The sequence below is a fragment of the Prionailurus bengalensis genome, chromosome A2 (genome assembly GCF_016509475.1).
Source record: "Prionailurus bengalensis isolate Pbe53 chromosome A2, Fcat_Pben_1.1_paternal_pri, whole genome shotgun sequence".
NCBI classification, from domain to species: domain Eukaryota; kingdom Metazoa; phylum Chordata; class Mammalia; order Carnivora; family Felidae; genus Prionailurus; species Prionailurus bengalensis.
This window is the reverse complement of record NC_057348.1, coordinates 21,792,978-21,819,303: the sequence shown is the minus strand read 5'-3', so window position 1 is coordinate 21,819,303 and position 26,326 is coordinate 21,792,978. Positions and strand designations below refer to the sequence as shown.

At 46.6% G+C, this 26,326-nt stretch overlaps 1 protein-coding gene across 1 annotated transcript in view; it reads left to right on the top strand.

Annotated features, from left to right (window-relative positions):
* The window catches only part of RFT1 (RFT1 homolog), a 40,049-nt gene extending 14,140 nt beyond the window's left edge, over positions 1 to 25,909 (top strand). Inside the window, exons 7-13 of the mRNA XM_043587633.1 lie at positions 5,835 to 5,913; positions 9,269 to 9,319; positions 10,246 to 10,376; positions 12,444 to 12,588; positions 16,201 to 16,306; positions 21,188 to 21,437; positions 21,999 to 25,909. Of these exons, the coding sequence (XP_043443568.1) occupies positions 5,835 to 5,913; positions 9,269 to 9,319; positions 10,246 to 10,376; positions 12,444 to 12,588; positions 16,201 to 16,306; positions 21,188 to 21,437; positions 21,999 to 22,166 (930 nt within the window). The 3' untranslated portion in view covers positions 22,167 to 25,909. The remainder of the gene's footprint in view (positions 1 to 5,834; positions 5,914 to 9,268; positions 9,320 to 10,245; positions 10,377 to 12,443; positions 12,589 to 16,200; positions 16,307 to 21,187; positions 21,438 to 21,998) is intronic.
* The last annotated feature ends 417 nt before the right edge of the window (positions 25,910 to 26,326 follow it).

The window sequence follows — 26,326 nt, the reverse complement described above, 5'->3', positions numbered from 1 at the left end:
CTAAGGATTCTAGCTGCTGATGTGTGGGAGCGAGGAATAACCTTTTTCTTCTGAACTCTCCAGCTCTCCGTCCATTTGACTTTTATTTCCTGATTCTGGTGGGGTCACTGCTGCCTGTGGCCCGGCGTGGTACACGTGATGTTATGCCACGTTGCCTCTGCTCAGATGCTTTGTGAACTGGGCCGACTCACTTTCCCTTTTCCCATACTTGTTTGCCGCCCACATGTGGTGCACGTAGTGGAGGTGAGGCTTCAGCTGGACTTCTCCTTATTCCTTTCTTGTGATTACTTGAGAAAGTAGGAAAGTATTTGAGATATAAGTCTCAGAACTTATGGAATCCTGTTAGACAGCTTTTCAAGAAAGACCAGATGTTATGTAACGAAGCCAGATATGTTCTCATTTGTTAGATAAGCGTTCTCCATTCCGATCACACAGATCTCACCTTTAGCCTAAATCAGCATGGCAGTTTTGAGATACCATGCTGCCTCATCTGCAGACTTGGAGGATAAGGACTTGGGATCGCTTCTCCTGCGTAGAGCTTCTGCCACCTGCCCACAGAGCAGCTTTTCATACCGGGCCAGCCCCTGGGCCTGGCAGTATTTTGGAAAAGAGCATTTGAACTATTAACACAGGCAAGGAGAGGGTAATGAAAAGAGCCTCAGTGTGTATTTAATTCTGTGGTGGGCATACAACTCTGAGCTGCAGTTTATTTGTCTGTCAAATGGGGATACTAAAAGTAGCTTTCTCCTAAGGTGCTTGTAGGAACGGGATGAGATGGGGCATCTGAATACTTAACACCATGGCTGGCACAGGTGGGTGTCCATAAGTGACAGCTGATACCATGCCCCCGCCCCCCATGCCGCTGCTGCTCTCAGTAGGGATAGCTCCACCGGCACATCCTAGCAAAGCAGCCACTGGTGGCATCGGGGCAGGAACCCAGTGGTTTGATCTGGCACTCCGTCCTGAAGGCACCCAGGCTCATATTTCTGGGACAGAAGTCTTGACCATGAGAAGGTATGTGTACCTGTTACACACAGTGGGCCATTCCTGCTGACAGTCAGAGCACAGCCCTCTGCCAGGTGCTGTCTGGGATACAGATACGTAAGGTGATTGCTGGGCCTCAGGGAGCTTCCTGTGCTTTTGGGAGGCAGTAAATGCTGATATGAAGCCTGCATCACTCTCTCCAGACCTCAGGGTCCTTATTTTCTTTTTTTAATGATTTATTTATTTTTGAGAGAGAGAGAGGGAGAGAGAGCGCATGAGTGAGCATGAGTGGGGGAGGGGCAGAGAGAGAGGGAGACACAGAATCCTAAGCAGGCTCCAGGCTCTGAGCTATCAGCACAGAGCCCGATGTAGGGCTCAAACCCATGAATCATGAGATCATGACCTGAGCCAAAGTCTGACACTCAGCTGTCTGAGCCACCCAGGCTCCCCAAAGGGGCCTTATTTTTAAGGTGAGATAATTAGTCTGCACAACCTGTGAGGCCCCTTTGAAGACTTAAGGAATTGTGAAAGTATTTGAACTTCAACAAAGAACCGTTTATAATAACTGCCACTGACTGCATGCTTACTCTGTGAGTGGCACTCTGCTAAGCACTTTACATGGACTCATGTGTTTAAACCTCATAGTAATAACCTTATGAGATATTGTCTCCATTTCACAGATGAGAAAACTGAGGTTCAGAGTAGTTAACTGACCAAACCAAAATCCCACATCTGAATTTGGACCCACTTCTCTCTAACTTGTATCTGTGAACTAATCTTCGTCTGTGTTTTTAATCTCCCTGCTGTGTAGTCTTCCAGAAGAAATTGGCTTATTGCCCAAAGTAGTTATTTGTTGACTTAACAATTGGGAAGTTCTAGGTGGAACAATTCATTATTCAAGTTGTGTTGTTTTTTTTTTTTTTTTAAGAGAAAAGAAATGAGCTGCATCTGAATGCAGTGGATGGCTTTACCACCAGCAGCATGTACCTACCTTGACCCTTGGGAGCAGTTTTCTGCACTGGGGGTTCCCACATAGAGAGCTGGTCAATTCTATTCAAAATCAATTTGGCCAAAATGGGAGATTTATTTCCTGTACTTGTAGAATTCCATCTTCTGCAAAAGAGACTTACTTAGCCTTAAAATAAATAAGTGATACTTCAAATAATGGCTGCTTTTAGATCTTTTCTATTTTTTGACACTTCTGAGTGATTTCATATGAGAGATCTGCTAATATTTAAGTAAAGCTGAGGCATTTAACACAGCAAGCATGTCATAAGCAGTATTCTGTGTTAAGCACTGTACCAGATGCCCTGAGTGGGGTCCCTGCCCTCAGAACTTGCATTGTGATGGGGAGGTAAGATGTGTATTCAACTAACCATTGCAAGACAGTGTGTGTGTGTAGTGTTGACAAAATAGAAGCACAAGGAAGGGACTGATGAATTCATGCAGCAGCATTGAGGAAGGCTTCTTGGAGGAAGCTACTTTTGAACTGGGCCTTGACACATGGGTGGACAGAGGTGAATGGGCATGTGTGGTAGAAATGCTCACTTGTGGCTGCGGGAAGAAGACGTTTGCTTGGGCCCCATTATCTGCCCATCACTGTGTTGGCACTGGGATTGCAGAGATGACTGGGGTACTTAGGTTGGCTGAACAGTGGGGGAGGGGAGAGGAAACAAGGTGGAAGGAGTTTATGGCCTGCTGGGCTAAGGCCAGGTAGAGGTGGCCTTGGTGCTGTGGAGCGTGGGCCTGATTCAGGGGCAGCGGAGCCTAATGAAAGGTTTGTGAACAGAGCTGTGATACAGGTGCCTGTGTCGAGGCACTTACCATCTGTTTCAGATTTATCAAGTGTCTTGTTTTCTCTCATTCAGTCCTCATACCAGGAGATAGACTCCTTATCCCATTTTGCATATGAGAAAACTGAGGCTTAGCACTAAGAAGTTGGGAGCTCCAGTTTGAGCCTCAGTCTGTGAGCTTGACTCCAAAGCCTAAACCCTCCCAGCAGGATGAGCTAGAGAAGAGGCTGGAAGTGAAGAAGCTCATGAGGAGGCAGTCCAGATGAGAAGTGATGAGGACAGTCAGAGGACATGTGAGCGTGAACACAGCTGGGGCAGAGGCCATAGGCCCAGAGCAAGAGGGAGAGGAAGGGGTACTGTGTGGGATGTGGAGGTGATATGGAGACTAGACCGTGGCCGCAGACTCCCTGGTGACTGTTGTCAGTGTGGGAGGCACATGGCTTCTGGACCGTGCTAAAGCAGGAGAGTTTGGAAAGGGGAAGAGTGACTCATATTAAAGCATTGTGAGCCCCCAAGTTCAGATTGCAGACATTCCCCTGTGGTTCTGCCCATTACCTTTTGCCATCCACGCCTCTATTTCTCCATCAGTACAGGAGGCAATGGAATGGCTTGTTGGTCAGGGGATTCCAGAGAAATGCACAGCCACGTAGACCAGCTAAGCAGTACCAACCTAGCTCTTGTGAAATAGGCCTCTTTGACCTCCTGCCAAGTGACATATCCATCCTAAACAAAATAGTAAAAGCCCAAAGAATGTGCTGCTTCTTTTCTCCCACTTCTTCTTCTCAGCAGAGACCACTGAGAAGAAATCCAGTCTTTGATCAGACTTCCTGCCTCTATGTCCTGAATGAGCATTTTGGAGATAGTAAGCAGCGTGACCATTCCTTCTAAACTGTGGGTCCATTTAAATTGAAGGCATTAGGAGAATGGAATGCTCACGTGTGAGCTTTCAGGTCAAATACACTGTCAAGATTTCACTCTGGTAAACAATCTTTTTTTTTTTTTTTAATGTTTATTTTTGAGAGAGAGAGAGAGACAGAGCATGAGTAGGAGAGGAGCAGAGAGAGAGACACACACAGAATCAGAAGCATGCTCCAGTCTCTGAGCTGTCAGCAGCAAGCCCGATGTGGGGTTTGAACCCAGGAACTGTGAGATCATGACCTGAGCAGAAGTTGGACACTTAACCAACTGAGCCACCCAGGTGCCCCTGGTAAACAATCTTTTAGAGTTCAGTCATTTTCCCAACCCCATTTACAACCTCCTGGCAAGTAGGCTTCACAAAAGCCCCATGGGCAGCTGTAACTGTTCATTTCCTTTGAAAAGAGCTCAGGCACTGCTGTGCAGCACCCCCCACCCCCCACCCAGCCAAAAAGGACCACTTGGCATTGGGGTGCAGGCGAGCTGCCCACGGCTCCCCTGGAGCTAAGGGAGGGATCGGTGCTGGCGATGATGTGGCTCACAGTGCCCCCTAGTGGTGGTAGGTACTCTGGCGCTCTTTGCTCTCGGGAAAGGAGATGCCCAATTTCCTTGACACTGGGGAAGATTTACTCCTGGGTTAGTGCTCCCCATGGCATCTGCTCCAGGTCCAGTGATGCTCTGAGGACAGCGTGGCTTGGGAGATTCAGGCTTGTCCTCACAGTGTCTAGAAGAAACGCTCTGAAAACAAGGAGTGAAGATATTTGAAGCCTGAAAATGACCTTCATTTTTAAGGGATGTTCTAGACTTCCTCTGTCCTGAATGGTAGCCACCAGCTACCCTGGACATCGAGACGGGTCGTAAGCACACCATAAGCACTGGATTTCAAAGACTTAGTATGAAAAAGATAATATGAAATGCCTCTAATATTTTTTTACATGTTGAAATGATAATATTTTGGGCTAAGTAAAATATATTAAAATAATTTTATTTCCCTTTTACTGTTCACTGCGGCTGCTGTAAAATTTAAAATGATATATATAGCCTGCATTATATTTCCACTGGACAGCCGTGCTCTACACAGATGGTTTTGGGGCCAAGATCAGGGGCTCATGTGATTGGGACAGGTTCCACATCTGCGCTTGGGCCAACTTCCATAGCTGTAACTGATCTTTTGGAGAGGTGGAGTGGACTTGGCCTTTGTGATTCACCCCTTTCCTCCCAAAGAGCCCCCCTGAAATCCTCCCTTTCAAAGTCATCACTTTGAGTTAGTAAGAATGTTTCAAAATGCAGGTACCCTGAGATTAAGAACCTAACACCTAGACTGAACATTATGGGATCTCAGGATGCCTACATTAGAGAGGAGGGGCCTCCAGAGGGAACTGGGGGAGATAGAAAGACAAAAGTCACATCCAGCTAGCTGCTCCACTCTTCCAGTTTGTGGTCAGCAGTCTGGCCTTGAGACCGCCTGTCTCTTACAGGTTGAACTCTGCCCTTCCTAAGCATTTACTTTCTCCTTACCTTCCTATCCTTAGGAAATGGGCAGTTTGGTGTCTCCCTGGGAGTTTTGGAAGAGCCATATCAAAAGTTTTGGGTTGGTTTTTTCCTCCCGTGTATCATAACCGTTTTGAGTGGTTTGACTGACTTGGGAAGCCCGGCTCCCTTTTGAAATACACAAGCAAAGCTCATATACTTTGTATAAAGGGACCCTGGATGGCAAAATACAGCATTAAGATGTGGGGTGTGTGGAGCAGAATTTGTTCTGCAGCTTGGAATCCTTCAGACCTATCTCAAGGAGATAAACGACTGAGCTGTGTGTTAGATACGGTCAGCTTACCATCTGTGCAACAAGGGCATTGCACAGTTCCTTAGGGGTCTCAGTGAATGAATCTTTGTAGGCCCTTCACAGAGAGGCTCTTCCCACCTAGGACTTTGTCTTCATGTTTAGCAGTGGAAACTCTTTGCTAGGATTTGCCAGGATTTGTTGGTTGCCTTCTGTGTGCTTAGCATTAAATGAAAAATTAACGGACACTCTCCAAATTGGGATTTAGGCACCAAAATGAGTTTCCCTCTCGTGTAGCATTATTGTACCCTTCGACTTGCAATGCCTGGGAGATTTTGTTTTTGTTTTGTTTTCTCTTCTAGGCTTTTGTAAATTGGAAAGAGGCTAAACTGACTTGGAGTTTTTTCAAACAGTCTTTCTTGAAGCAGATTTTGACAGAAGGTAAGTGAAAGGTCACCCTGAGCAGTCTGGATACCATAGTGTATATAAGTGAGGGAATTTCACAGAACTGCTGATTACCTAGACCTGGACCATTTGCTTTATAGAGCTCCCTGATCTGAGGAACCTCAGAAATCGGAGCTTTTTAAATAAGGAGGACACTGACATTTACACACCGAGGGTCAGTGCCATTGTCTAATTTCTACAGGGTCCTACAGTAATGAGGAACGATTTAATTTGAATCCACATCTAATTCCTAAACCCCTTGTTTTATCATTTAAAGCAATGTATTATGCAAGTTCTTTATGAATTACAGAAAACTTGGAAAATAAAATTATCCATAATCTCATTATCCTGTCCTAACTTTTTAGGCATTTCTTTTTTAGAACTTTTTTTTTTTTTTCAATGTTTTATTTATTTTTGAGACAGAGAGAGACAGAGCATGAACGGGGGAGGGCCAGAGAGAGAGGGAGACACAGAATCGGAAACAGGCTCCAGGCTCCGAGCCATCAGCCCAGAGCCTGACGCGGGGCTCGAACTCACGGACCGCGAGATCGTGACCTGGCTGAAGTCGGACGCTTAACCGACTGCGCCACCCAGGCGCCCCTGAAAACTCAGTTCTTAAAAAAAAAAAGTTCTAGGGGCGCCTGGGTGGCGCAGTCGGTTAAGCGTCCGACTTCAGCCAGGTCACGATCTCGCGGTCCGTGAGTTCGAGCCCCGCGTCAGGCTCTGGGCTGATGGCTCGGAGCCTGGAGCCTGTTTCCGATTCTGTGTCTCCCTCTCTCTCTGGCCCTCCCCCGTTCATGCTCTGTCTCTCTCTGTCCCAAAATAAAAAAAAAAAAAATAAAAAAAAAAACCAAAAACGTTGAAAAAAAAGAACTGAGTTTTCATCATTTTATTTTTTTAAGCAGTCAGAGTCACCCTTATGTGATAGTGTGGCCAGGCTTCCAGTTTCTTAAAGCTTTCCAGTTTAACAGTGACAGAGCAATGCAGGCAGAGGGTTGGCACAGAGCTGCACATACAGCTAGTCTTTCTCCATGTGTGTATTGGTTTATTTATGCCCAGCTGTAGTTCAGAGAGTGAGGCTGGAGGCAGCTGGAAGCCAGTAAAGGCAGTGGCTTCTCTCCACATAAATGTCGTATGTCATACACCTACGTATTTGTTACTGGACATGTTTTTAAATCTTTTCAAAAAATTATATTTTAATTATAAAAATAATATAATTCATTACAAAAATTTTAGAAAATAGAAAGTTCCCTATAATTCTAGCATTCTAATATAACCATCATTATTATTATCTCGTTATTTTCCTTTTTTTCCCCTGTCTTTATTTTTCGTTAATTATGGTTCCAAAGGGAAGTAACTCCCCTGAGCCACTTTCCCCGTCTGTGAGTTAAGGCATAGAACCAGGAGGGCTCTGAGGGCTCTTGAGCTTTGACAGTGCTTATTTCTAGCCTGAGTCTGTAACAATGCCATTACAAAAGTGAAACTCGCTCATAGGACTTCTGGGGAAAGTAAGGTCAGAAGCCTTTGGAGAGCTGAGTGAAGGTGCATTACCTCTATGTTGCTTGGGAGCAGGATGTGCTGTTTACCACCATCTCCCCAGAACCCTGCTGGGACTGCTTGTGATCAGTGTTCAACAAATATTTATTGATAAAGGTATCTGTAGTGAAATTGTATATTGTGATAGTTCACGTTGTTAGAATGGGAAAATCAGTGGAGGGAGTTTGGAAAGGGCATTTGCTTTTATGCACTTTGTTTTCCTCCCGGAGTTTTAAGAGCAGTTGAAATGAGTTAAGAAGTGGATCCAGTCAAGCAATGGCCTGATTGTCTAGATTGGAGTGGCTAGGTTTGTGGCAGCAGGTGTGAGTTAGCCAGGCCTGAATGTGGTACCGATGGCTTCCACGGTGGGGCCACCCTGGCCTGACTGCACAGGGCTGTTAGGAACCTCTCAGGGCTTTCATCTCCATGGCTGTGAAATGAGGAAGTGGCCGGACAAGGACCACCCCCACAAGGTTCTTTTTATCTACAAACTACAACTCTAAAAAACAGTTGAAATCATTCATTGTAATAGCAAAAATATAGGTGCTGTTAACTTCTGCCCCCACATTTCCTGAACACTGTGTGCCAGGTGCTGAGAATACACAGATGAATGAGTTACAGGCCACAGCCTCGAGGAGCTCATTCTCTCACCAGAGACACAAACAGTTGTGTGGTTAGCTTTGAACCAGGGCTGCGAGAGCTATACTTGGAAACATTAGCTCTTTCGAGTGCCCTCGCATTTCCTGGAGCTCTGCTAGGAAACGAGGGACAGCAGTGTGAGGGAGATGTGGTTCCTTCCCCCAGGGAGCTTACAGAGTTGGGAAGGAGAAGCCGCTTGTACCAGAACACATAGAAGTTCCTGTGGAAAAGCCAGTCTAGGTGGCCAGCATGCTTAGAGTCGAGGCTGGGAGCAGGAGGGGCCCAGCCTGAAGCAGAGCAGCTGGAGGGGCTAAAGCCTGATGGGGCAAAGCAGAGGATGGCCATGTGATGGTAGGTGGGGATGAGGTTGGTGAAGGAAAGCTGAAAAGATAGCCTGGGGTCGATTTACAAAAGGCCTCAGGTGCAGAATTACAGAGCCTGGACTTTTTGTAAACATCAAGAGCCATTTAAAGGTGTGAAAGCAGGGGTCACCGTAAGATCTGTATTTGCAGAAGCTGGGACTGTTAGCAATGAGGATGGATCAAGGCAGTGCAGAGACACAGATAGGAGCTAGTGATGTCCTGTGGTCATGTGGGCTGAGTCCGAGAGGGTGCAGGGAGGACCAAAGGGAGACTTGAGAGAAGATCCTCACTGCTTCTAGTCTCTGAATATCGCTTTCCTTTTTGAGCAAGTTGCTAGCAAGTGAGAATTTGCCCTTTACGGCTGTGGGCACTGCTCAGAGCTCCATCCACCCACAGTGGGCCACACAAGGAGGAAACCTGATGAGCCTGTGCACATAATCATGGACCTCTCATTTCACAGAACCTACACTTAAAATTTGGAACAGTCATTTTTATGATTAACATATAGTAATCTTACCTTCCTCCCTTTTTTTAAGTTATTAGACTGGTCTTATTGATTTTGTTTTTGTTTTCAATTTAACTGGTTTGGAGATTTGCTGTCAATAAATCCCCCATCATTTGCCGTTATTACTATTTTGAGATTATGGATAGAATCTTGTTTGAAATCAATATTAAGAACATGTCTTTAACTGACTATATAATTTTTCTCCTTTGAGAGTATTTGCCAGCTGGAAAGTTGATAGTCGATAAGAGAAAAGGAAACAAGAAAATAATGTGCCCTTGAAATGCTAATTATTTTGGTTTTCTATTTGTAGGCGAGCGATACATAATGACCTTTTTGAACGTGTTAAATTTTGGCGATCAGGGTAAGATGAAATTCTGTAGTGAACACCGTTAGTAGATGATTAGTAATAGTTTTCTCTGCGGTTTGATACATTTAATGAAAAATATACCCGATGATTATAAAAGATGAATATTGGAAAAAAATGATTCCTAAAGATTGAAAATTGTTGGTCTCTGTAAATATATAGAGTGTACTGACCGCCCCCTCTCTTGTGACTCGGGTGGCAGGTTCTCTGTTGAGATCCCCTGGTTCCTGCAGAGCTCTGGTGTCCATCTGGGGTTTGGGGGCACTGACAGAAAAGGGAGCTTGCCATCACAGTCACAGAGTTGCCCTGTGATCGTGCGGCTAGATAAGTCTCAATACTTTCTTTGTATTTATTTTTGACTATAATCCTGAAGTAGTGGAAAGAAAAAAAATTTTAAATCAACTTGGCATTAATGATTTCTATAAAAAAAAAAGTGCTGGTGCTGGAAATGTTCTGTCTTGACTGTGTCAGTGTCAGTATCCCAGCTGCAATACTGTGCCCTGCTCTCACAAAATGTTACTATTCATGAAACTGGGTAATGGATCTGTGATTTCTTAAAACTACCTGTGAATCTATAATTACCTCAAAAAAGTTCCATTAAAAAAATTAAATTCGTGGGGCACCTGGGTGGCTCAGTCGGTTGAGCGTCTGACTTTGGCTCAGGTCATGATCTCAGGGCTCGTGAGTTCAAGCCCCACGTTGGGCTCTGTGCTGACAGATCAGAGCCTGGAGTCTGCTTCGGATTCTGTGTCCCTCTCTGGCTCTGCCCCTCCTTCACTCATGCTTTGTCTCTCTCTCTCTCAAGAATAAATAAAACATTTAAAAAAATTTTTTTAATTAAATTAGAAAGAATGTTAATGGTGCCATGAAAACTCAAATCAGAAAACTAGTAGGATTATTGTTTCTTCCTTTTTTTCTTGTAGGTGTATACGATATAGTGAATAATCTTGGCTCCCTTGTGGCCAGATTAATTTTCCAGCCAATAGAGGAGAGTTTTTACATATTTTTCGCCAAGGTGCTAGAGAGAGGAAAGGATGCCACACTTCAAAAGCAGGTAGTCTTGGTTCTTAGGTCGCTGTCTCTCTGGTGAATTCTCCAATTTCAGGGTAAACAGACTGAAATGTGCAGCAGCCAGTTTCCCTTCTGTTTGATCTGAAATTTCCTTCTAGATTTCATTCTTCCATCGCCTTCCAAATGATGGTAGGACTCTGAGCTCACTTCTTTTGAAGCCTTCTCCCTTTGCCCTGGCTGGCCCCTCCCTTCTCATTCTTAGTCCTTCTTTGTAAGCTCACTCTTGATCCAGCCTTCTCAGAACTCTCTGCAGCCATCCCCAGTGCGGCACATACCCCTCCCCTGGTCTAGGCGTAGCTGGAAGAATCGAGGTTGCCTCCTCCATCCTCACATTCTCAAGAACCACAGGCGAGCCGAAGGATGCAGAGTCTGGGACAAGTCTCGTGTAGGGCGTGGGGAGAAAAGGATGTGGTCATTTGGTGTCACTCACCACACCAGTTGCTTAATAAGCTTCTTAAAGGGGTGCCTGGGTGGCGCAGTCGGTTAAGCGTCCGACTTCAGCCAGGTCACGATCTCGCGGTCCGTGAGTTCGAGCCCCGCGTCAGGCTCTGGGCTGATGGCTCGGAGCCTGGAGCCTGTTTCCGATTCTGTGTCTCCCTCTCTCTCTGCCCCTCCCCCGTTCATGCTCTGTCTCGCTCTGTCCCAAAAAAAAAATAAATTAAAAACGTTGAAAAAAAAAAATAAGCTTCTTAAAGACCGTGAAGTGCCCAGAGCTACACTCTTCTATATACTCCTATTGGTAAATAACAGAAGAGATTTTAATCCAGGCATATTTGGTTGTCGAAACTTCCCTTTTTCTAAAACCATCGAAAATGTCTGACTTCTCTTAGAATTAAAAGGAAGCTAAGTCACCCTCTTACATGTCTTAGAAGACATTTTGAAAAATACAGTTTAGGGGCGCCTGGGTGGCGCAGTCGGTTAAGCGTCCGACTTCAGCCAGGTCACGATCTCGCGGTCCGGGAGTTCGAGCCCCGCGTCAGGCTCTGGGCTGATGGCTCAGAGCCTGGAGCCTGTTTCCGATTCTGTGTCTCCCTCTCTCTCTGCCCTTCCCCCGTTCATGCTCTGTCTCTCTCTGTCCCAAAAATAAATAAACATTGAAAAAAAAAAATTAAAAAAAAAAAAAAAGAAAAATACAGTTTATGCACAGTCGACTGGTTCTCAGTCGATTTAGGAATATTTTCCTAAGCATACTTTGACAGGAACGTCAGAATTTGGAGACGTTTGTCAGGAGAAGCACACTGACAAAGCTAGCCGGCTAGCAATGTAAAAACTTGCTGTCCATTTAAGAATAAATACCAGGGGCGCCTGGGTGGCTCAGTTGGTTAAGTGCCAGACTTCGGCTCAGGTCATGATCTCACAGTTCGTGGGTTCGAGCCCCGCATCGGGCTCTGCGCAGACAGCCTGGAGCCTGCTTTGGATGCTGTGTCTCCCTCTCTCTCTGCCCCTTCTCAGCTCACACTCTGTCTCTCCCTCTCTTTCTCTCAAAAATAAATAAACGTTAAAAAAAAAAAAAGAATAAATATCAGAGAAGAAAGCTAATGTTTCCTAAGCAACCTTTGAAATAACTTATCCTGAATGAGTTAAAAACCAGACCTCCCCTGAACTACCTAAGAAGGCACAGATTGTCGGGGCGCCTGGGTGGCGCAGTCGGTTAAGCGTCCGACTTCAGCCAGGTCATGATCTCGCGGTCCGGGAGTTCGAGCCCCGCGTCAGGCTCTGGGCTGATGGCTCAGAGCCTGGAGCCTGTTTCCGATTCTGTGTCTCCCTCTCTCTCTCTGACCCTCCCCCGTTCATGCTCTGTCTCTCTCTGTCCCAAAAATAAATAAACGTTGAAAAAAAAAATTTAAAAAAAAAAGGACAGATTGTCTTTTTTTCCTTCATTTCCTTCGTGCTAATTGACATGGAAACAGCATAGGCTGCAGAAAAGCAGTGACACCTCTCAGCAGGTGAACGAGTGATCTGTAAGACAGCAAAGAGAGATAAGGCCAGATGTGAAGTTTTTCTTTAGCTCATGATTCATCCAACTTCCTTCCCTCTCCCCCTGTCCCAGGAGGACATGGCTGTGGCCGCCACCGTGTTGGAGTCCCTGCTCAAGCTGGCCCTGCTGGCCGGCCTGACCATCACCATTTTTGGCTTTGCCTATTCTCAGCTGGCTTTGGATATCTATGGAGGAGTCATGCTTAGCTCTGGATCAGGTACGCGCAAGAGTTTTGTTAGATTGATTCTAATTTCTAATCAGAAATAGAAAAGTCTTATGAAATTCAAAAACTTGCATGCATACGGGTTGATACTTGTCAGTATAGGGGACATTATCAGTGGCTGGGATTCTGAGGCCGTTCCCCTCATACAAGGTCAGAAACATCTGGGTACCATTAGGGGGGTTTGGCACCACATCAGCCAGTCCCCCAAATTCACTTGGAGAAGTCATTATGAATCTTTGGCTCTCCTCCCAAGCTTAAGATGTGTCTTGCGGGGCACTTCCCTGTGCACCCTCTTGGATGAGGGAGGAAGGCAGAGAGCAGGCTCTAATGAGTCTCCGCTTGATACTAAACACATCTGAAGGTAGTAAATGCCACATAAATCTCACGGCCTGATGCATGAGAGCCTCTGAAGGATAACTCGGAGCCATTTGCAGAGAATAAAATTGATCTCGGCAAGTAAAATGGTATATTTAATCCAGTGACTCTTGGTCTTTGAAGGACAAAATTATCGAACGTGTCTAACTTTGAAACATCGGTGCCCAGGCCACTGAGCACCTCACAGCACTTGCTAGGCCCTGGGGACTTCACCAATTTCAAAATGTGCTGGGCCACAGGCTGGCCATCCACTTGCAGTGTTTCATCTTGGGTTGCGTAAAGATGTTTTCAGTTCCTCAGGGCACTAGACAAGAACCCTGAAGTCTTCTTTCTGCTGCCCCATCTCCATGTAAAGGGCTTTGTCAGATCCATTTTACAAGTTCCCTGGCATGTTTTGGTCTCCACTATAATGGTCCCAAACTTAGGGTATTACGGAGGAGGGGCCAAGTTTCTACACAAGAGCCAAGGTCATTAAGTTTGGAGAAACACCTGCTGTGAACCCAATGAGGTGGTTTGCAGCTCCCTGCAGCTTGTGCTGTGAGACCCTGGGGTTCCATCAGACAGGCAGGGAGGCCTCATTAGGAAGCCATTAGTATGAGTCAGTGTGCAGAGATTGGGGACTTGACTATTTCACAGTAGCAGGGCCTCCTTAAAAAAGGTAATCACCAAGAAACAGCTTGTATTGTAATGAAATCACAGGACATTTTCATGAGGAGAAGGCTGTCCCATCAATACAGTGTTCACCTGGTGGAGTAATTAGTCATAGAAGGTACAGAAACAGACTGCTGTGATTGTGTAGCCCTTTTGCTCAAGTAAGAGGCTGGTCCCAGTTTTCAGCATTGATAATAGATTTATCAGTTACAAGGGTCAGTGTTAGTTGATTTCTAAGGTAATAAATTCTGTTTCTAATGTTTTATGTCCGTCATTAATAATTTTAGATTCAACATGATGAGCACTGAATAATGTGTAGAATTGTTGAATCACTATATTGTACACCTGAAACTAATACAACACCATTAAAAAAAATAACAATTTTAGATTCAAAAAGATACTCCTTTGGTATCCTCTTCAGAAATAGAAGAGTCTTAAGAATAGTCTGGATTCTCAGTCTCTGAAAAAAATGTGCTGTTTGGTGAATCAGGACTGTTGTTATTTCTTGCCTGGCCCAGGGTTCCATCAGTGCCACTGTCCTAGCAGGGTCTTCTAGCATTTTTCTCCTCGTGGTAGCTGCCTCTCACATTGACCGAACTTTCAGCTCTCTCTCTAACACCAATGGTGGCTTCTGGTAGTATATCCCCAACCTTGGCCCCTGCTGGTTTTCCTTCCCTCATCTCCTTGCTCTGCTCCTGACTCTTTGGACTCGTGCTGTGGATCTGAATGCCTTTCCTTTGCCAGAAAATATGAACACTGGATTTCTTTTAGTGACTAAGTTATTGAGGCCTAATTTACATAAAGTAAGATTCTGTACTCTTAAGAGTACAATTTGATGAGTTTTGACAAATATATACACCCATGTAACCAACATCCTAGTTGATAGGTTCAACACTTTCATCACCCCAGAGAGTTCTCTCAGGACCCTTTCCAGTCATCTGCCTCCCTCTACCTCAGAGGCAACCACTGTTCTGATTTCTATCACTACAGATTAGTATTGCTTTTTTTTTTTTTTAATGTTTATTTTTGAGAGAGAGAAAGCAGGGGAGGGGCAGAGAGAGAGGGAGATGGAATCTGACTGACGCAGGCTCTTGCTGTCAGCACAGAACCCAGTGCGAGGCTTGAACCTACGAACTGTGAGATCATGACCTGAGCCGGTCAGAAGCTCAATCAGCTGAGCCACCCAGGCGCCTCAGTGTTACTTTTAAAAGGGACTTCATATAAATGAAATCACATGGGGCACCTGCGTGGCTCAGTCGGTTAAGCGTCCAATGTCAGCTCAGATCACGATCTCTTGGTTCGTAGTTTGAGCCCCGCATCGGGCTCTCTGCTGTCAGCACAGAGCCCACATTGGTTCTTCTGTCCCCTTCTCTTTCTGCCCCCTCTACTCACTCTCTCTCCCCCTCAAAAATAAATAAATAAACATTTAAAAAATAAATAAGTTTTTTTAAAAAGCAAATTAAATCATAAAGTATGGACACTTTAATGTTTGTTTTTTTTCCCTCAATATACAGTTTTTGGGATTCATCCATGTTTTGACACGGATCAGTAGTTTTTTTTCTCTTTGATCATTTCTCTGAGAAGTATTCCTTTATATGGCTGGCCCACAGTTTATTCTTTCTCTTGTTGATGATCAGTTTGGGCTATTATGAGTAAAACCGCTATGGACATTTTTGTATAAGGGGTTTTGTGAACACATACATTTATTTTTGTTGGATGGGTATTTATGGGTGGAATTGTTGGGTCATAGGTTTTACTAGAAATTGCTTGGCTGTGGGGCGCCTGGGTGGCTCAGTCCGTTGAGCATCTGACTTTGGCTCAGGTCATAATCTCATGGCTGGTGGGTTCGAGCCCCACGTTGCTCTGTGCTGCCAGCTCAGAGCCTGGAACCTCTTCCGATTCTGTGTCCCCTCTTTCTCTCTGCCCCTCCCCTGCTCATGCGTGCTCTCTCAAAAATAAACAGGATTATTAAAAAAAAAAAAAGTTGCTTGGCTGCCTCTTGGTAATGGCCCTCCTAAAAGAGGGGATCAATTCCATTTTTAAGGCTCCCAGTCTTTTGTTAGCAGATTTTTGTGAAGCTTGTTAGTTAGCTATAGAACTACATCACTATGTTTTAGAAGAAAATAACACGATGGTTACTCTGATTCTCCCTGCAGATTTGCGGAGGGGTTCTGTCTCTAGTTTTCTGCCGCTCCTGAGCCCTGGGCTTCTCCCCAGTGTCTTTTGTCCAGGACCTGTTCAGCCGAGGTTCTCATACATGCAGGGCCACTAGTGGCCTTGAGTGCTCAAACCAGCAGACCTCTTCGTGCAGATTTACAAAGTGAGAAGACTTGCTTCCTGGCCAGATGAGAATTTAGTTGTTAAGAGAGATTTGTAGGCTTAATCTCAATTGCCCTTTTGTTTTTAGCCATTTCTTTTAATCGGTGCCATGGAATACTGGGAGGCCTTCCAGATAGTTAAGACCATAGGCTTGAGCACGTGTCTGCCCATTGACGGTACCAGCAGGGCTCCTGAGCCAGTTCTGGTACGTGTGGGCCTTCTGTTTGGGCTCTGGAGTCTCCGTGGGTTGTTTCCTCATAGGTCCTGTTTTGCTGCGTTCCTACTGTCTCTACGTCCTCCTGCTTGCCATCAACGGAGTGACCGAGTGTTTCACATTTGCTGCCATGAGCAAAGAGGAGGTCGACAGGTAGGTAACCTGAAAGACCCGCCTTTAATCATGGCCTTCCGCCGAGATGCCAGTCTTCTCTCTTTTCGTCCTGAGCGTGGATTCACGGAAAGCTCTCGCAGAGGCAGCACCTACAGCACTAGCGCCATGCCCGGGCTCTCCGGTGGCTGCGCACGCACCATCCGGTTAGTCTTCCCCACGCACGGCCGGGGCAGCAACCCCCCTTCGCCTCCCTTTGGAGGAGGAAGAAATCCAGGCCCCATGGGGCTGTGTTAGTCCAGGTTTGCAGAGACAGGCACAGGACCAGCTCCACTCCTCCACCGCCTTGCCCAGTGCCCCTGTGGGTTACCACGGAGCTTCTGCAAGATGCAGAGTCCTCCACCTGAGACTCTGACTTGTAGGCCTTGGAGAAACTCAGGGATCTGTGACACCTTTCCTCAGAGAAAGGCCCAAGTGCGCATATATGTTTGCCACAATTTTTTCCCATCCATTGACCCCAGATCAGGACCTCTGCTCTGGTGCCTCAGACTGGTTCTTAACACTGGCCGTCAGTCAGAATGCCCCCTGGAGCTTGTTCGATGTGCAGATTCCTATTGGCCCTTCTTCCACCACTCTCCTAGCACGCTTGCGAAACCAGCCGCCTCCCGACATACGTGTTTTTTGAAAGCTCCTCAGTGATTCTGACACCACCTCCTAGCTTAGAGCTTCTGACCCTCACCCAGCATCATTCATCTCTTGCGTCCCAAATGCCAGAAGTAGCATGGCAGTATCTTAAGGCATCACTACAGGATGAGGTTGAGGAGAGGGGTAAAACTGATAGGGGAAAAGGAGAGGAGGAAAAGGGAAAGACCGTAGAGGGACGGGTGCAGATAATGAGGCAAGTGGTCCTGGTGATCCTCTTGTCCCTTGAGGCCTGGATCCCTTGTGGGAGGTCTTGTACTGCCTTTCTAAGGCCTTGAGTGCCATCAATAGCCCTCAGGCCCAGTGGTGGAGGTGGGACAAGAAAGGGTAACTCTGAGAGTTGGAGAACCTTCCTATCATTCAGAGCAGCCTCTTTATGCTTCCAGCCTGGGGCTATTTCACAAGGAAGCTTGGTGACTTTGCTACTGCACAGTCGAGAACTGGAGCCCAGAGCAGCATCTTAGCCCAGACCCACCAGAGTCCCCTAGGAGTTCCAGCCCCTCCTAGACCAACTGAATTAGCCTGTAAGGGGCTGCGGCCAAGGAATCTTTCATCACATAGCTCTAGGAGATGTCTGATGGACAGCTACGGTCTGAGGAACCACTGGCCCAGACCAGTTTATCAGTAAAAACTACATTGAGCACTGTGACCCTGTACATATTAGGTGGACATGACTGAGTGAAGCCCTCACGAAGCAGCAAATACCCCAGTTATGTGCAGACACACTGATGATTCTTAATTCTGTTAGATTGCATTTTTCAAACTGCCATGTCATGACCCAGTAAACTGATTTCTCAGCCTACTTTTAAGTCACAACCTGCAGTTCTCAGATACTGGTCCAGATAGGGTTTTTACCTCAGATAGTTAAATGTGTAACTATAAAACTACTCGGAGTCATCCTCCCTACCCTTTTTTTCCCCATGGATGAAAAGGTCTATTTAAGTTTAATTTTGAAATACTGTGTTTTTATTTGAAAGGTGTTTCAAACGTGAAATAATTTTTAGATATAATGTAAAATATACTAAATGAGGCACTGGGCCACAGTACAAAGAGCTCTGGACAAGGAATCTATCTCTTTGGAGATAGAGTTGTATCTATCAACTATCTCCAAAGATCTATCTATCTTTGGAAATTAGAGTTGTAATAATTTCAGCATTAGTGTTAAGGGGGAGAGTCAGCACTAAGCCTGCTTAATATGGTAAAATGTATCTTACAATCAAATCATGAGGGAATATAGACAGTGGCTGGCTGCTTTCTTTCCTCTTACATTGCAATGAACCAGAAGAAACAACTTTCTAAGTTCGCTGTAATGCGATTTTGATGATATATAAACATCTGGAAAATTATTTCCACGGTATTAGTAGTCAGCATGGAGAAAACACAGAACCAAAGTGCCTTCTAATGCAGTTTTCATCTGTAGCAACACACTTCCCCAAAGAGTGAAATGTGTTCCCCCTGTGTGTATTAAACCCAGCAGCCAGGTTCTGTCTGGGCCTGCGGCCCAGCCCCCAGCCCCCGTGTGAGCACATGGCACCTGGCCTCATCACAGACCACAGCATTTTTTTATCTCTGTGAATTTAACCAGACATACAACTCCAGTAAGGATTTTTATAGTGGGTTTGGGCAGTTTGATTTACATTGGGCATTTTAGATTCTGAATTGAAAAAAAAAATAGTGTATTAATAAAGTCATGGGCTTTTACTTAAAACTTTAATCAGTGTTTTTCTAAATTAAAATAGGGCATTTGGTTGGACCTGGAATATTAGAAAATCCTTTGAATTCCAAGTTTTTTTGTTAATAACCTCATAATATATATAGACTCTGAATGATGGCTTTTTCGTCTTCCCTGTTGAAGAATTTTTGTTCTGTTTTGTTAAGGAGCTCTCCATTTCTTTTCATTTGACAAATGCTTTTTGAGCATTTGCTTTCTAATAGGCATCGTGTTAAGCTCTAGGAATACAGCAATGAAGAGACAGACGAGATCCCTGCTCTCCTGAAGCTGACGGTGGGGGAGGCAGACAGCAAACACGTAAATAAATAAGGAAATACTGTGCAGCTCAGATAACTACAACAGGGTTATGCAGAAAGAGTGAGGCTCTTTTGGATTGGGAGGCCCCTCTGAGGAGGTGGCATTCAGGCTGAGGCTGGGTGACCAAGCAGAGTCTGCTGTACAAAGATGGGGCAGAGCCTCTCAGGCACAGGGGACAGGGACACAAAGGCCCAAGACTGCTTTGTTGGCCTTTGAATGTCCAGCGTGGAGCTGGTCTCCATAATTGTTGAGTGAAGGACGAGTGCCATTTTCTCATGTTGGCTCGTGAGAGACTGGCACCATCCTTTTCATGGCTGTGGAGGCCACATTGATGGCTGTGCCTTGATGTGCTCAACCAGCACCCGCTGGGGGATACTGCAGTTGTTGCCACAGCCCACATCCTTGACCATCTATGTCTTGATAAGCATGATTTTAAGCCTAGTATTTTCTTGGGGCCATGAAAAAAATCAGCATTCATAAAGAATTTACTGTTTACAGTAACCAAACCTTATAGAATAGTCATTATTGTCGCTAATTTTGAATTGATTTAAAAAGTGGTATTTTAATTGCATCTTTAAATTTCCCTTATTTTCCTGAAGTGGGTTATGCCTTTAAGGCTATAGATTTGTGAGTTCTGGAAATTTCAACAGCTGTAGAGCCATCTTCTGACAGTGAAAAACACTGGGCCCTTATCATTATCAGCTCTTCCCAAATGGCCACACCAAAGAAGCCACACTGTTGAATTCGTTGCTGCTTGAATTAGCAAGAATTAGCTACTGGTTTCACCCATTATTGACATTTTACTTAGAGTTGGGTGAGAATGACTTTGAAAGTTTTGGAATCTCTTGCCTCAAATCCAAGGATTAGTGTAGTAGAGCTGTCTGAGATATTTTCTTGGGGAGAAAAAAAAAGATTATATAGCTCTACTTCTTTTTGTAAAAGAGGTCATGTAACTGGTCTGTGATGGTCCCCACCCTCAGTGGCTTGTTATGAAGTTGGCCATTCTGATCATTGATCAGGTGTCAGTGAAAAGTACACCTCCCTTGTTGGAGGATTGTGTGTGTGTGTGTGTGTGTGTGTGTGTGTGTGTGTGTGGTATTCTTATCACCTCCTCTGATAAAGTATATCTCCATAGCACCTTGGGCTTGGTCAGCCTGAGGACTAGTACCTGGGCATTTGGCAGACATAGTGGCTTTCTTACCATCCCTTGCGTGCTGAACCTGGGTGGCCTATGAGGTTTCCTAACCCAGCAGACATAGCTGGGGGACCTAATGGTTTGGTCCCCTCAAAAACTATGTACCTAGAATGCCTGTTGCTCCCTAGGCAGAAACCAGATGCTGGAGAATTTTGTTCATGACTGTACAAGCCTTTTGGAAGACTACAGCAACTGTTTTCTCTTTGCTAAGACTCAGTTGCCCTTGCTGAGACCTAAAGGTAACTAAGCTCATGCTGCTTGAAGCCAGAGAAGTAGAAGGGAAGCATAGTCCATCCAGTCAGGAATCCAGAGAGCTCTGGTGACATGAAGAGCAGATGGAAGGATGGGGACACTGCAGTGATTCAGGCCTTGCTCCCTGTGTGCATGTCACTTTGGAGGCTGGTCACCTGTTGCGGGTAAAGTCTCCTGGCCAAGGTTACAGGGCTTCTGCATTTCCCAAGGGAAGCAGTATGCGTTTCCCCAAGTTTAGGGCCCAGAGTCAGGTCATTCCTTAAGTAGATTATTCAGCCTCTCTGTGCCTGGTTTCCTTGTCTGTAAAATGCATCGAAGCCTCAGAGCAGGGCCACGTGTGTCACTCACCAACGTATCCCCGCACCCCTCACAGTGCCTGTCTCAGAGTTTGCATTCATATGTAATGATTACCCTGTCATATTCTTTGTGCCTCACATTGAAGACTTGGGCTGAACAGGATTTTTATGTGTTTTGACCACAAATGTCAAATCACTTATCCTTAAAAACCATAAACACCTTGAATTATTCATTTTCTCACTCTTCTATTCGGTGGGGGGCCGGGGGGTGGCAGGACAATGACATTTCCGTGCTACCCATATAGCATTCATGGTTATGAAAACTAGCTGGGTCATGGCAACTCAGAGGTGCTTTCTGTGATCTCATGTTCACAGCCACTTATTTTGGAGCAATCTTATCTTGGGAGAACGTACCCACTGCCCTGCTTTGCTTGTCTCCCTCTCTGCAGGTACAATTTCACAATGCTGGCCCTATCATCTTCATTCCTGGTGTTATCCTACCTCCTGACCCAGTGGTGTGGCAGTGTGGGTTTCATCTTGGCCAACTGCTTTAACATGGGCATTCGGATCACACAGAGCCTTTGCTTCATCCACCGCTACTACCGAAAGAGCCCTCATAGGCCCCTGGTGGGCTTGTGCCTATCACCGGCCCTCCTCGGAGCATTCGCCCTCAGTGGTGGGATTACTGGTATTTCTGAGGTGAGACTCCCGGCAGCCTTCACACTACATGATTTTGCAAGCTGCCCACTGTCCCTTGCTCTCGGCTCCCCCTTCCTCCTCTTCCTGAATCAGCTGGGCAAGTGCCGTGAAACCTTGGTTTGTGAGCATAATTCATTCCAGAAACATGCTTGTAATCCAAAGCACTCATATATCAAAGCAAATTTTAGGAACCATTGACTCAGTTGTGATCATGTGACATTCAGCATCACATACTACTCGTTTTGCAAGACATTGCTCGTTTATCAAGTTAAAATGTATTAGAAGTGTTTACTCATCTTGCAGAACACTTGCAGAACAAGTTACTCACAATCCAAGGTTCTACTGTATTTGCCACCCCTTCCCCTAAGCCTCTAGGACAGCATCTTACGATAGACGTGGCCAAACAGTGTTATCAGTGGGAACAGAGAAGCCCCTCGGTGTGCGGTTGTCACCCCTTCTTTCTGACCTGAAGCTGGAATATTAGGGCCTCCACTTTCCCTGGCTTGCCCCAGAGGAAGGCCGTACGGATGGAGGGGTGATGACCATGCTTTCTTCCCACAGGTGTTGCTCTGCTGTGAGCAGGGCTGGCCAGCCAGGCTGGCGCACATTGCCGTGGGGGCCCTTTGCTTGGGAATGACTGTTGGGACAGCGTTCCTCACAGAGACCAGGCTGATCCACTTTGTTAGGACTCAGTTAGGTGTGTCCAGACTGGCTGACAAAACCTTGTGACCGCAGAGGCGTGGACACCTGTGGCACCTGGACCAGCCACAGGGCAGTTTTGTGCAGGTGCAGAAGAGCCCTGCTGGGGGTCTGCGGTGGAGTAGGACTGACCCAGGCAGGTGACACGTCGGAGAGCTGCCGGACTGAACACCGTCCGTTCGAACCTCCCAACGGGAAGGAGGAGCTCCGCTTCTAAGGGAAGACCAAAAAGCTCTTTTAAAATCAATACGTTATTTTTGTCACCAGTCTGTTCTAATCAGTATTTTTCCCTTTGATTAATGTATTCCTTTCTGCTGTGATTGACCTAAGGTGCCACACACACCAGCAAACTATCTCCTGGACGTTATAGTTAACATCCTGGCCTGGAAACAGATGTGGCCACTTGACCCTTCACAGGAACATGGAACTTACTCCGTAAGAGAAGGAAGGAGACCTGATGTTATGCACCAAATTAGAACAGAGATGGCCCTGGAGTTGTGGCTTTCCCCATGTCAGCACTGTGGTCTGGGTTTTTAGAGAGGGAACAACGTTCCTCAATGAGAAACCCAAGAAATGAAAACGCAGAGTCTTTTGGGTCACATTTCCCGGAGTTAGCTAGGAGGAGTCACACACCTCATCTTGGCTGCTGTGCACCCCAGACCACGTGCCTTTCCAGATTCAGTGCAGGCTGGCTCAAGACCCCCGGCTTGGCCACCTGCAAGAAGGCTCTGAGGGAGCGGTGACCTGGTGTGAGCTTCCTTGGCCCCTGAAGGGAGCGCTGCTCTCGCGGAGATTGCACAGATGGCAGCTGAAGCAGAAGTGGGGTATTTTTTTCCTTCAGAATAAAATGGGGTGCTTTCTGTGTGGCAAGCCCCTCCCTCCGGCCCATTGCTTCCAGCACTTCTCAGTAACCCTGAATGCCAGCTTCCGGACAAGAGTGGCAGGCCTGGGGATCTGGTCCTCCAGATGATGGTCTGAGCCCTGCATCCCGCACCCTGCAGCCAGCAGGCAACATCATCAGGCATCGTTCTCAGGTGGCAAAGCATTCTTCTTCTTTCACTAATATATTAATTCCTTTTGGGTATCATTGACACAAACCGTATCCTGGATGGTAATAGTGATAATGGTGGTGGTCATAGTGGTCCTGATGTCCCACACTTTCCATTTATACCCAGAAACAGGGCAACTTGTGTCAGGTGGTGGTTTGGCTAAAATGCACCCCTTTAATACACACCCAGGGGCCAAGGACCAAGACCCACAGCACGTGGAGACTAGCGCCAAGCCACTTGGACTTTTTATCTGTTCAAAGGGAGAATGCTTTGTGCTAATTGGAAAAGTAGCTAAATGCAAGGTATCATTGCCCCGTCAGAGACCCTCCCAAAGCGTGGCCTTGATTATGCTCTTGTAAGGCATGGTCAGGCTAGCTTAGAACTGATTGTCCTATGGGGTGGGGTGGGCAGCACGCACTGAAGCAGCCCTCCCTCCCTCCGTGTACTTTTATTTACCTCTTGAGTGTACAGAAATCGACCTTTAGGGCTCACAAGTTCCTCCTCTGCTGCCCTTGGCCACCACCCTCTCCCCTGGAACCCTGTTACCCACTGCATGCCCATTTGACCCCAGACTCCAAAAGTGGCCCTTAAACTACCTGCCTCAGAATTGCCTGGTTGCAAGTTAGAAATACAGCTTCCCAGGACCCACTCCAGACCTTTGGAACCATCATGTCTGGGGGCAGGGCACTGGGAGCAGCCTTTTTGGCAAACTAAGGTTAGCACACCCCATCGTCCTCACCCGCATCAGGGTTTGGGACCAGTTGTGCACACGTTCACAATGTTCATTCTCTGCTCCAGGAGGAGCTGCTATTGCCTAACAATATTGCCAACTCCCCAGCTCTCAGGAATGGGCCCAGCCAGGTTTCTGCTGTGCTCCCCGGTGTGGAGGCTATGCCTGACAACTGGTGCTCTGGTCTCTCATCCCTCACCCTGCACGGTCCACCTGGAACTGCTGTCAGCACAGGGCCGCTGCGGTCAGGGCCAGCTCCTCTGTTGTTGTTCTTTATTTTTTTATTTTTAGTTTATTTATTCTGAGGGAAGACAGAGAAAGCGCAAGCTGGGGAGGAGCAGAGAGAGAGGGAGACAGAGAATCCCAAGCAGGCTCCAAACTGTCCACGCAGAACCTGATGCAGTGCTCGAACTCACAAAACCGTGAGATCACGACCTGAGCTGAAACCAAGAGTCGGTCGCTTACCCTACTGAGCCATCCATCCTGGTGCCCCAGGGCCAGCTCCTCTTGAAAGATGGCCAGCTAGGCCAGCGGTCCAGGGCTCCTTCCCATGTCCTACCTCCCTGTTTATAGGAAAAGTAGTCCCACGGCTGAGTTTTGGGCAAGCGGGTGTGTTCTCACTATGAGCACCTGCCTCCTGGGCTGTCAGCACGTTGGCAGCAGGCCCTCTAGACTCTGCTGACCTCTGCCTCCACCCACTGGCCACCTCCTGGAAATGTAGTTGGGCCCGAGCGCTGGCTCGAGGGCTTTCCCTTGCCAGTGCCCTAACGCCACACATGTTTGTGGACATGTGTGCCAAGCTCCCTCACTGTACCTGAGCAGAGTTTCTGGGGGGAACCACACATTTGGCTTTAAGTACCACTCAAAATACAGTGAGGCTGCTTCTCCATGGAAACCAGTCTCTAAAGCACATCCTTTTAGTATATGTGCTGCCGCAACAAGCACGTCCTTTTATGAAACGAAGAAGCCTTTGATGGTGAGAATAACAGTATTCCTTCTGTGCTGCTCTGGCCGTGTGCATGTGTCGGTGACTTCAGATTCGGCCATTTGGGTCCCTTGGTGAGGGGATGCTGCTGCCACGCTACTTAACGCTCACTCCTGGCTCTGGAAGTGCCGTGTGGCCACGTGCCAGCCTGCATCCAGCAGGGGGCACACCCTCCCGCCTGTTTCCTGTGGAATTCAATTGTGTTGCTAGTTTCCTGTCAGTCCCCTGATTTTAAAACAAATCCATTCTTTTATTCACATCTTTTCCTTCCACAGAAGAAAAAAATTCAGAAGGACGGTGGGCAGATAGCTGGAGTATGTGAACCACCTTTATTCCTCCTGGGAACTTTTTCTCCTGCAGTGATGCTGTGACTGGCCTGTGGGCCCTAACTCTGAAAGAGGGGCAGTTTCCCAGCCTCTGCAGGGGGATCTTCTGTGTCTGGGACAGAGAGGCCTAGCAGCACGCTCCTCTTCTCCCCTTCCTGCCCCAAGCACCGTTTCCCATCATTTGCTGGGCTTTTCTGTCTCCTGTCTTCTCTGTCTGGCCTGGTCCTTGTCTTGGTCATTTTTTAAAAATTAAGCAGCCATCCTTTGACGGATCAGGACTCCTGTCAGGCAGGTAGGGCAAGTGTGTGATTTTAGACCGTGACTTGGGGGAGTCCTGGGTACCCTCTCACCTTCACATCTTCCTCCATCAGGTGCTTGACCATGTATGTATTTAATTTGGAAATTTGACTTTTGAGCCCATCAGATGCTCTTGTTTTATTTTGCTCTTACTTGCTGTACCTGGGTGAAGTAGCCCTTAATGTAAATATTTCATTTGCTAGTTAACTTTCAAAGAAAGAAGAAAAAAGGTGCTTTATTTGAAGAATTGGAGGGAAAGGAAGATGCGTACTGATTTGCATCATCATCTGACCCCACTTACCATGGCACGATCAGTCCTGTTAGTCAATGTCATTGCTTTTTAACCAGAGTCATCTGGGTACAACATAGTAAAATTGGAAAATTGGGCTCTTAGTGTCATTCAGCCTCCTTCAGGGGCCTAATTAAAAAGGTCTTATAAATTCTTCTTAATGAACAGAAGTGGCTGGGTGCCCCTGTCCCAAAGTGCAGTCAATTCCTTGCCCAGGAACTTCTCCATCACTCCTGGGCAATGCAGCATAGGTGGAAGGAGCTTGGAAGTGTGATGCAGGGAGTTGGGTCTTTCCCCTCATGAGTTAAGTCCTCACCAGAGTCCGTGCACCCAGAACTCCATGCTAGCCTCTGCAGGCCCCAGCACCCTCTGGAGACCCTCCCCACGGCTTGTGAGACCTAGTACAGTACCCTGTGCCCCCCACTGAACATAAAGGGTGCACAGATGCACAAGAGCCGTAGTTGGCCAGTTGGCATGCTGTTTTGTTGCTGTGTCAGGTTCCTGAGGAGTTGAG